Source organism: Schistocerca serialis, chromosome 7, assembly GCF_023864345.2.
Source record: "Schistocerca serialis cubense isolate TAMUIC-IGC-003099 chromosome 7, iqSchSeri2.2, whole genome shotgun sequence".
NCBI classification, from domain to species: Eukaryota; Metazoa; Arthropoda; class Insecta; order Orthoptera; family Acrididae; genus Schistocerca; species Schistocerca serialis.
In genome coordinates, this window is record NC_064644.1 from 180,474,500 (window position 1) to 180,486,848 (window position 12,349).

General features: G+C 41.4%; 1 protein-coding gene across 1 annotated transcript in view; it reads right to left on the reverse strand.

Moving 5' to 3' along the window:
* Nucleotides 1-12,349, reverse strand: part of LOC126412951 (juvenile hormone esterase-like) — a 98,108-nt gene that overhangs the window by 71,297 nt on the left and 14,462 nt on the right. The window contains exon 3 of the mRNA XM_050082843.1: nucleotides 9,191-9,476. Coding sequence (XP_049938800.1) covers nucleotides 9,191-9,476 — 286 coding nt within the window. The remainder of the gene's footprint in view (nucleotides 1-9,190; nucleotides 9,477-12,349) is intronic.

Here is a 12,349-nt window from a genome sequence, read left to right on the forward strand (position 1 = left end):
CATACCCATTCTAGACCGTGTGTGGAGCAGTTCATTCAAGTGCTAGCAGAAACCTGAACTTACATGCAAGCCTTTCATGTCAAAATGGAAGAAAATGTATCTACTTGGGTATTCTAGTAAATTATACTACTGCCCTTAGGAAGATGAAAGATGTTATTACTGTTTATATTATTATCTGACATAGAAGGTAAGGTGTTAAAAAAGTTAGAAAATTTAGCTACACTACAGAACTCTAAGGTACTACTCAGATATACACATTACAGTGTGAAACATAACAGATGATAAATGTTTTCTTTCGACACCAAGGCTGCTGGTACAATGTATGGCCGTTAAATTGTTTGGCTCTTGGTTGTCTAAAGGAGGGAAGATCCACTTGCACTCTAGTTCAACTCAAGTTCAAAGTTTCTGCTTTCAACACCAATGATTAATAACATATAGGAGGTGGGCGATCAATAACTATAGGCGACACACGAGATTGTGAGTAATGTTCCGTCTGGTTAATAACATTGCACAGAGCGCGTACATGAGTATATAGCCCAGCCGAAGATAGCATTAGTGTGAGTTTACCTTCCAGATTTACGCTATAGTGTTTTGCCAAATACTTCCTCTGATATCCACACTCTAAAGCTGAAGACTATTACCAACTGAACAGAAAAAATCAGAGTTTCTTCGATTCATAGTAAATCGCTAAAGTTCATTGCTACTGCACGAAAATTTTGCTATCCCCGAAACTTGTGATTTCGGACCGAACTGAACAAAGTTCAATGCTGCATCGTTCCAGTGTCTGTCTCTGTAACTTGCACTAAGATTTCTGAGTGAAATAATACGTGATTTCCACTCAGATAATCCGTGGTTGACACACTGTCCCTTGCTCAACATTCCTACTTCTCCTATGTATACTCGCATCCCCCACTCTGCCTCCGAATCTCGTAATTTTACTGCCCAGATTCCGAAAAATGAAGATCATAACTACTTCTTATAATACACATTAAAACTATTTGCACCACAGTGTACTACATCCACTAGAACCAATCACGGTTGTGTATGATGGTATTGTTTGGCATCAGTATTCATTTACTAAATTATGTTGTTATGAGATAACTTGATTTTGATTAATTTAAAAGAAATCATCAAAATTAAATATGAGCTCATTCATTTCCAAAGAATTTTTCCTGTTATTTTCACTGGGGTTGACCATTTGTTCCTAACTTTAAAAATTCTTAACACTATTCCGTCCGGCGACACCACAGTGGTGTAGTGTGCACAGTATCGCTAAGTGGCCGACGACAACACTTTAGTATCTTTTGCATTCTGTTGGTGTTTTGTTTAGGTAACAGTAAGTTACACACGTCAACAAGTACGTGCCCTTTCATCGTGGCAGACTAAAGAGACGATACGATTATTTACGATGAATGCGCGGACGTCTTGTCTGACGTTTCGGACGACTTAGCCGAGTGGGAAGAAGACATTGAATATAAAAAATATGAAGGTGAAGCAGAATCGTCGGAAGATAGTGAAATACGTCCAAGAAGAATTCGGCGAACGCTACGGTTGCCAACTGATTCGGATGAATCAGAAGAAGACGACAGTGCACAGAGGTCAGACTTTGATTTACTGGGGACCAATAATAAATTTGAAGGATCTCCAGGTTCAAACATATTTCCCAAAGATACACAGTGCGTCGAGGATATCGTAGAATTGTATATTGGGAACGATCTATTTGAATATATTAGCAACGGAACCAACAAGTACTACAGTCAAAATTGCAATAGAAAAAACTGGATAAAAAAATGCCAAATTTGTCGACGTTACGGGACCCGAACTTAGAAAATGGTTTGGGCTTGCTATCCTTATGGGAATTGTAAAAAAAAAGCAAGGATCGATGATTATTGGTCAGCGAATCCGTTGATAGACACACCGATATTTCGGAAAACGACATCCCGTAACCGATTCAGACAAATATTATGATTTTTACATTTTTCCGAGAGCAACAATAAACCGGAGAATGCCGACAGGCTTTTCAAAGGGCAATTCGTAATTGATTATTTTTCCAAAAAGTTTAAAGAAACCTTTAATCCAAGGCAAAACATCTCAGTTGATGAAGGAATGATACTGTGGAGTGGGCGGTTAAATTTTAAAGTTTACAGTCCGTCGAAAATTACGAAACATGGCATACACATTCGGATTCTGTGTCATGTCTCATTCAAGATATTTAGCGGCGCTGGACAGCCTTTATAAAAAAATAGTGAAGGAACTATTGACACCTTCTTATGGAAAGTGGCATCACCTCTACATGGATAATTATTATAACAGTGTAGAACTTGCAGAGAAGTTACCTGAAAAGAAAATTCGAGTTTGTGGAACGACATGGCAAAATATAGGATTTCCGGAAAAATTAAAGCGCGCAAAAGTCAATGAGTTTGAAGCTTGTAATCAACGGAAAGGTGAAGTACTCGCACGGGTATGTAGAACTTCGGAAACTAAAATGATACGAATGATCTCTGCAATACATAATGCCACTTTGAGTGACACTCAAAGAAAATGTAGAAAAACCAATTGCACAATAAAAAAAAAATCCGAAGGTGTATTAGATTAGAACAAACACATGAATGGATTGGATCAGGCAGACCAAAGTTTGAGTTATTACCCTATATACAGAAAACCTAAAAAATGGTTAAGAAAGGTTTGCATGTCCCTCTTTAATTGCGCATTGTTTAATGCGTCCCGTACATGGCACTATTTCAATACAGATCACAAGAGTCTCCGATTTCACGATTTTTTATTGAAAGTGTCTGATTCGTGGAAGAAAGACCATGCACCTGCTTCTGAGCAAAACTTGGGCGTTGCCACTACATCGCGTACCAACTAATACTTATGTCCGAAACGAATAAACGAAAACGAAGGAACTGCCTTGTATGTTCCAGAAACAAAAAAAGGATAACAACAAACTTAATATGCAAGTCTTGTGTAAAATTTGCGTTGCATCTTGGAGACTGTTTTGCTGCATATCATACGAAAGAGAAGCACTAAGTACCAAAGACAATGCAAATAAACAAATATATGAAATAAACACATGTTGTATTTATTTACGTATGTATACCATCGAAGTTTTATGAAAGTAGGGGAACAGGGTTGTGATCGTGTGAGAACCAACGACGAGATTAATAAAACTTAATAATTTATGATCTCCCGATAATGTCAAGAACGGCCGGCGACAAGCCAAGTAATCCGAACTAGCACTGCCGGCGCCAAGGGAATATATATATACGAGTCGTGCGGACGGCAGAATGTTAATATTCAAATCAGTTATATCTAAGACTTACAGTCGATTAATTCTGTGGTGTCACCGCCAGACACCACACTTGCTAGGTGGTAGCCTTTAAATCGGCCGCGGTCCGGTAGTATACGTCGGACCCGCGTGTCGCCACTATCAGTGATTGCAGACCGAGCGCCGCCACACGGCAGGTCTAGAGAGACTTCCTAGCACTCGCTCCAGTTGTACAGCCGACTTTGCTAGCGATAGTTCACTGCCTACTTACGTTCTCATTTGCCGAGACGATAGTTTAGCATAGCCTTCAGCTACGTCATTTGCTACGACCTAGCAAGGCGCCATTATCAGTTACTATTGATATTGTGAATCATGTACTGTCAAAACCGACGTTCATCATTAATGGATTAAAGTTAAGTATTCCACCAGCTACGTCCGTTTTTCTAAATTCTAATTTCCTTGTCCTGTTCCAGTCCTCACGCCAGCCTGCGTGAGCTAAAACGCGTGCATTTCGGCCTCCTCTAGTAACACGGTGTTGGCTCTCCTGCCAACCACAACAAATTCTATGAAACACGCATCACCTAGTTTTCAATAGATACATAGTGTTTACTATTACCTACGACCTCCTATAATTTCCTGTCGTAATGTGTTATTAATTTACTCTAATGTCAGTTACTTAATTACACTTACAATTATGTAAAATAAATACTTGAATATTGTTGTGTCGTTGTTGTTGTGGTCTTCAGTCGGAAGATTGGTTTGATGCAGCTCTCCATGCTACCCTGTCCTGTCCAAGCCTCCTCATCTCTAAATAACTACTGCAACCTACATCTTCCCTAATCTGCCTGCTGTATAGATCTTTTGGTCTCCCTCTACGATTTTTACCCCCCACACTTCCCTCAAATACTAAATTGATGGTCCCTTGATGTCTCGGAATTTGTCCTATCAACCGATTCCTTCTTTTAGTCAAGTTGTGGCACAAAATTTCTAGTCTCCCCAATTCTATTCAGTATTTCCTCATTAGGTGATCGACCCATCTAATCCTCAGCACTCTACTGTAGCACCACATTTCGAAAGCTTCTATTCTCTTTTTATCTAAACTGGTTAACGTCCACGTTACACTTCTGTACATGGCTACACTCCAGGCAAATACCTTCAGGAAAGACTTCCGAACACTTAAATTTATATTTGATGTTAGCAAATTTCTCTTCTTTCGATATGCTTGTCTTGCCATTGCCAGTCTATATTTTATATCCTTTCTACTTCGGTCATGATCAGTTTTTTTGATGCCTAAATAGCAAAACCTATTTCCTACTTTAAGTGACACGTTTACTAATCTGATTCCCTCAGCCTTCGACTACATTCCATTATTCTTTTTTCACTTTTCTTGATGTTGATCTTATATCCTCTTTTTAAAACACTGTCCATTCTGTACAACTGCTCTTCCAAGTCCCTAGTTGTCTCAGACAGAATTACAATGTCGTCGGCAAACCTCGAAGTTTTTATTTCTTCTCCATGGACTTTAATTCCTACTCCAAATTTTTCTTGGTTTCCTGTACAGCTTGCTCAATGTACAGATTGAATAACATTGGGGATAGGCTACGACTTTGTTTCATTCTTTTCACAACCACTGCTTCCATTTCATACCCCTCGACTTTTATTACTGCCGTCTGGTTTCTGTAAAAGTTGTAAATAGCCTTTCGCTCTCTGTATTTTACCCCTGCTACCTTCAGAATTTGTAATAGAGTATTCCAGTCAACATTGTCAAAAGCTCTTCCTAAGTCTACAAATTCTACAAATGTCTTTGCTTAATCTAACTTCTAAGGTAAGTCGTAGTCTCATTACTGGTTCGCATGTTCCTACATTTCTTCGAAATCCAAAGATCATCCCCGACGTCTGCTTCTACCAGTTTTTTTCATTTTGCTGTTAAGAATTCGGGTTAGTATTTTGCAACCATGACTTACTTAAATGTTAGTGCGATAATTTTCACACCTGACAGCAGCTTCTTTCTTTTGGAATTGGAATTATCACATTCTTCTTGAAGTCTGAGGGTATTTCGCCTTTCTCATACATCTTGCACACCTGATTGAAGAGTTTTGTCATGGCTCTCTGACCCAAAGCTATCAGTAGTTCTGACGGAATTCCGTCTACTGTAGGGGCATTGTTTCGACTTAGATCTTTCAGAGCTTTGTGAAATTCTTCTCGTAGTGTCATATCTCCCATCTCATCTTCATCTACGTCCGCTTCCCTTTCTATAATATTGCTTTCAAGTTCATCTCCTTTTTATAGACTCTCTATACACCCCTTCCACCTTTCATCTTTCCCTTCTTTGCTTAGGGCTGGTTTAACATCTGAGGTCTTGATAATCATATAGGTGCTTCTCTTTTTCCCAAAGGCCTCTTAAATTTTCCTGTAGGCGGTATCTATCTTTCCCCTAGTGAAATATGTTTGTAAATCCTCACATTCGTCCTATATCCACTCCTGCTTAGCAGTTTTGCACTTCTTGTCAATCTCATTTCCTAAACGTTTCTGTTCGCGTTCACCTGCTTCATATGCTGCATTTTTGTATTTTCTCCTTTCATCAGTTAAATTCAATATCTTTTGTGCTATACAAGGATTCCTACTGGTCCTTGCCTTTATACATATTTGATCCTCTTCTTACTTCACTAATTTATCTCCAAAAGCTATCCATTCGTCTTCTACTGTATTCCATTACCCAGTTCTAATCTACTGTTCCCTGATGCTCCCTCTCAAGCTCTCAACAACCTCTGATTCTTTCAACTTATCCAGGTCCCATCTCCTTAATTTTCTGCCCTTTTACAGTTTCTTCAGTTTTAATCTACAGTACATAAGCAACAAATTTTGGTCAGGGTCTACATCTGCCCCTGGAAATGTCTTATAATTTAAAATCTGGTTCCTAAATCTCTGTCTAAGCATTAAAAATCAATCTGAAACCTTCTCTTGTCTCCAAATCTTTTCCATTTATACAAACTTCTTTTGTTGTTGTGGTCTTCAGTCCAGAGACTGGTTTGATGCAGCTCTCCATGCTACTCTATCCTGTGCAACCTCCTTCATCTCCCAGTACCTACTGCAACCTACATCCTTCTGAAACTGTTTAGTGAATTCATCTCTTGGTCTCCCTCTACGAGTTTTACCCTCCACGCTGCCCTCCAATACTAAATTGGTGATCCCTTGATGACTCAGAATATGCCCTACCTTCCGATCCCTTCTTCTAGTCATGCTCTGCCACAAATTTCTCTTCTCTCCAATTCTATTCAATACCTCCTCATTAGTTATGTGATCTACCCATCTAATCTTCAGCATTCTTCTGTAGCACCAGATTTCGAAAGCTTCTATTCTCTTCTTCTCTAAACTATTTATCGTCCACATTTCACTTCCATACACGGCTATACTCCATACGAATACTTTCGGAAACGACTTTCTGACATTCAAATCTATACTCGATGTTAACAAATTTCTCTTCTTCAGAAACGCTTTCCTTGCCATCGGCAGTCTACATTTCATATCCTCTCTACTTCGACCATCATCATTTATTTTGCTACCCAAATAGCAAAACTCATTGACTACTTAAGCGTCTCATTTCCTAATGTAATACCCTGAGCATCATCCGATCTAATTCGACTACATTCCGTTATCCTCGTTTTGCTTTTGTTGATGTTCGTCTTATATCCTCCTTTCAAGGCCCTGTCCATTCCGTTCGTCTGCTCTTCCAGATCCTTTGCTGTCTCTGACAGAATTACAATGTCATCGGCGGACCTCAAAGTTTTTATTTCAACTCCGTGGATTTTAATTCCTACTCCGAATTTTTATTTTGTTTTCTTTACTGCTTGCTCAATATATAGATTGAATAACATCGGGGATAGGCTACAACCTTGTTTCACTCTCTTCCCAACGACGGCTTCCCTTTCATGTCCCTCGACTCTTATAACTGCCATCTGGTTTCTGTACAAATTGTAAATTGCCTTTGGCTCCCTGTATTTTACCCCCGCCACCTTCAGTTTTTGAGAGAGAGTATTCCAGTAAACATTGTCAAAAGCTTTCTCTAAGTCTACAAATGCAAGAAACGTAGGTTTGCCTTTCCTTAATCTATCTTCTAAGATAAGTCGTAGGGTCAGTATTTCTTCACGTGTTCCAACATTTCTATGGAATCGAAACTGATCTTCCCCGAGGTCGGCTTCTACCAGTATTTCCATTCATCTGTAAGGAATTCGTGTTAGTATTTTGCAGCCGTGGCTTATTAAACTGATAGTTCGGTAATTTTCACATCTGTCAACTCCTGCTTTCTTTGGGATTGGAATTATTATATTCTTCTTTAATTCTGAGGGTATTTCGCCTGTCTCATACATCTTGCTCACTAGCTGGTAGAGTGTTGCTAGGCCTAGCTCTCCCAAGGCTGTCAGTAGTTCTAATGGAATGTTGTCTATTCCCGGGGCCTTGTTTCGACTTAGGTCTGTCAGTGCTCTGTGAAATTCTTCATTCTTCATGCAGTATCATATCTCCGATTTCATCTTCATCTACGTCCTCTTCCCTTTCCATAATGTTGTCCTCAAGTACCTAACCCTTGTATAGACCCCCTATATACTCCTTCCACCTTTCTGCTTTCCCTTCTTTGCTTAGAACTGGATTTCCATCTGAGCTCTTGATTTTCATACAAGTGGTTCTTTTTTCTCCAAAGGTCTCTTTAATTTTCCTGTAGGCAGTATCTATCTTATCCCTAGTGATATATGCCTCTACATCCTTACATTTGTCCTCTAGCCATCCCTGTTTAGCCATTTTACACTTCCTGTCAATCCCATTTTTGAGATGTTTGTATTTCTTTTTGCCTGCTTCATTTACTGCATTTTTATATTTTCACCTTTCATCAGTTAAATTCAACATCTCCTTTGTTAGCCAAGGATTTCTATTAGCCCTCGTCTTTTTACCTACTTGATCCTCTGCTACCTTCACTATTTTATCTGTCAAAGCTACTCATTCTTCTTCTACTGAATTTCTTTCCCCCATTCTTGTCAGTCGTTCCCTAATGCTCTCCCTGAAGCTCTCTACATCCTCTGGTTCTTTCAGTTTATCCAAGTTCCATCTCCTCAAATTCCCATCTTTTTGCAGTTTATTCAGTTTTAATTTACATTTCATAACCAATAGATTGTGGTCAGAGTCCACATCTGCCCCTGAAAATGTCTTATAATTTAAAACCTGGTTCCTGAACCTCTGTCTTACCATTATATAATCTATCTGAGACCTTCTTTTATGATTCTTAATCCAAGTGTTAGCTATTATTAAATTATGCTTCAGCTGAAACCACTGCAGTAATAGCGCTTGGTTAGCCTGAGCGAGGCAGGTCATCGACAGTTCCTGTCTCTCTGTATCTCCTCCATGTCCGAACTACATCGCTTTGGTTCACTCCGAGACGCCTGGTCACTTCGCTTGTTGAGAGCCCTTCCTGTCACAAAGTCACAATGCGGACGCGATCGAACCGCGGTATTGACCGTCTAGGCTTGGTTGAACTACAGACAACACGAGCCGTGTACCTCCTTCCTGGTGGAATGACTGGAACTGATCGGCTGTCGGACCCCCTCCATCTAATAGGGCTGCTAATGAATGGTTGTTTACATCTTTGGGCGGGTTTAGTGACATCTCTGAACATTCAGAGGGACTGTGTCCACGATACAATATCTACAGTCAACGTCTATCTTCAGGAGTTCTGGGAACTGGGTAGATGCAAAACTTTTTTTGATGTGTGTTGTGCGGTTGGATCTATATCGGCAAGGGACTATTCCACGTTGCCTTAATTCCGCTAGGTGTTTGCCCTTGGTTCCAAAATCTTGATTTCTTTAAAATTTTCTCATCTAACACCTCACGCCATATGGAATCACAAAAAAAGCGAAAATGAAGTGATTTACTTACCAAGGGCTCCGAGACGGTAGGCGATTGTGACTAGCACAACGCCCTTCTCCACGAAGCTGTGCGGAGTTGCACCCGAAGAACTACCACCCTTGAAGGCTCCACCGTGGATGTAGACCATGACGGGGTAAGGACCACTCTCTGCAGCCGGCGCGTAGACGTTGAGGTAGAGACAGTCTTCGGAGCCGGTAGTGATAGGTATCAGGCCGTAAAAGAGGGGCTGAGCGCAAACATCCGCGAAGGACAGCGCGTCTCGAACCCCGGACCATGAGGCTGACGGCTGTGGGGCCTGCGAACGTCAGCACACGCTCAAGTGGCTTGTCGTATTACCAGTCGCCACGACCACACATGCTCACGGATCATTGTACGATTTATTTTTGGAAACGAAACATTTAAAATGACATGACAAATCTTATCGAATATCTTAGATATCGTGTCGGACCTCCTTTTTGTCTGGCGTAGCGCAGCCTCTCAACGTGGCATGGACTAAAAATGTCGTTGGAAGTCCCCTGCAGAAATAGGGAGACATATTGCCCCTACAGCCGTCCATAATTGTGAAGGTGTTGCTGGTGCTGGATTTTGTGCACGAACTGATCCCTCGATTATGTCTCATAAATGTTCAATGAGATTCGTGTTGGCCGAATCATTCGTTCGAATTGTCCAGAAAGATCTCCAAATCAATCGCGAACAACTGTGGCCCAGTGACATGGCAGACTGTCATCCTCAAAAATTCCATCGTGTTTTGGGAACATGATGTCCTTGAGTGGCTACATAATCATGATAATCAATGATCGTTTCACTTGGGCCAGATGACCCAGTCCATTCCATTTAAACATAGCCCACACCGCTATGCCTGATTGTTACTTGGGTCCATGACTTCGTGGCGTCTGCGCCATACTCTAAACCTACCGTCAGCTCTTACCAACTGAAATCGGGACTCATCCGATCAGGCATCGGTCTTCCAGTAGTCTGGTGGCCAGCCGATGTGGTCACGAGCCCAGGAGAGGCGCTGCAGGCGATGCCGTAATGTTAGCAAAGACACTTGCGGCGGTCGTCATAGCCCATTGGCGCCAAATTTCGCCGCACTATCCTAACAGATACGTTTGTCGTGTGTGTCACATTGATTTCTGTGGTTATTTCACGCAGTGTTGCTTTTCTATTATCACTGACAACTGTACGCAAACGCTGTTGCTTTCGATCGTTAAGTGAAGGTCACCGGACACTGCGTTGTCCGCGGTGAGAGGTAATGCCTGAAATGCAATATTATCGGCACACTCTTGACACTGTGTATTGAATTTTCTAACGACTTCCGAAATGGACTGTCCCATGTGTTTAGCCCCAGCTACCATTCCGCATTCAGAGTCTGTTATTTCCCGTCGTGCGGCCATAATCACATTGCAGGCCTTTTCACGTGAATCACCTGAGTACAAATGAGAGCTCCGCCAACGCACTGCCCTTTTACACCTTGTGTACGCGACACTACAGCCACCTGTATATGTGCATATCGCTACCCCATGACTTTTGTCACCTCTGTGTACTATGGATCAGCTGGATATGGCATATCTAAAGAAACTTGTTTCTCCTGCATCCAGTTAAGGCCATTATCAAGCGATGAGGCGATGTTATAAAGCGTCAGACTGATGTCTCCTGTGGTTGACTAATACTGGCCTGGTGTGCTTATACAAGGTGAATTTTCCTGCTAGTTTTGGGAACATTATGTCCTTGAGTGGCCACATGATCATTTCCACTCAATGATCGGTTCACTTGGGCCAGAGGACCCAGTCCATTCCATTTAAGCATAGCCCACACCGCTATGGGGCCACCGAACTCTAGTGATTGACCGATGGGAGGATAAGGATAAAAAAGGTCTAATGTACTTCTGTCCGGAAGACCATTTATTCAATCAGATATTGTTACACAGACCGCGATCAAACGCGCGTTGTACCACACAGCCAGAGTTACAGTATGTGTTGAAAATGATTTCCATGCGCCTCAACGCATGTGCACGCGCTGTAGCATGTTGTGTCTCACAAGTTCGCATCGGCCAGGCTGCATCCAAAGAGTGTCAAAGGCAGCATGAATACGGTGTTCCAGTGTCTCCACATCTCTGCATACACGATAATTTTGATATGGCCCCATAACCAGAAATCGCAGGTGTTGAGAACCGGTGAACGAGCAGGCCATGCAATTGAATCCCCTCGTATGATCCATTGACCAGGGAAGATACGATTGAGATGCGTCCGGACGTTAGCAGCGAAGTGGGTTGGACCATCATCACGTAGCAGTCACATCACCCTTCAAATCATCAATGGTACTTCTTCCAGAGGGGAGGCAAAGTCACCCACAATAAATACCGATAGTTACGGGCTGTTAGGCGCCGTGGAAGGAAAAACTGGTCCCAAAATACGGTCACCAATTATCCCGGCCCATGCATTCCGGCTGCACTAATGCTGATGATCCGCTGAGACCATACCATGGGGAAATTTGGAAATTTGTGGTAAGGTCTTATGCGGTCAAACACCTGAGGTTATCGGTCCCTAAGCCTACACACTTCTTAATCTAACATAAACTAACTGACGCTATGGACAATACACACATCCTTGCCCGAGAAAGCTTTGAAAGGCAAACATACGTCAGAAAAAACAATAAAACTACGTTAAAAAGAAATACATCTCTAACTATGCTTCAAATTCCAATGAATATCTTTCACAAATTAAAGCAACTCCTGGTTCACATATAACATTTTAAGTGAACGGAAATTTCGGTATCAACCACTGCCTTGTCATACCAGAAATACTATTTGTGTATTGCTTGAAGCTAGTAAACTGAACATAATTCTTGCATTACATAAGGAAGAAAAAAACACATTACAATGGAGAATCGTATTTCCAATGCCCTCACTGTTCCGTCATCCGGGTATGTCTTCTTGTAAGTACTATGTATCCACCGATTCTTATCTTCCGTTCATGCTTTTTTCGCATCGATAATTTTACTTCTCCTACCCTGCATGTTCCAGCTATGCCCTGGCTCTTGAAATGCATTTCCATAGGAAGTTAGAGAAATACTGTCGGTATTTCGGATTGTTCACGATTTTTAGATGTCGTTCCCGAAGAAAAGTCCAGAAGTCCTTTACATTCTTTGGGCCAGTTCTGAACAAACAGA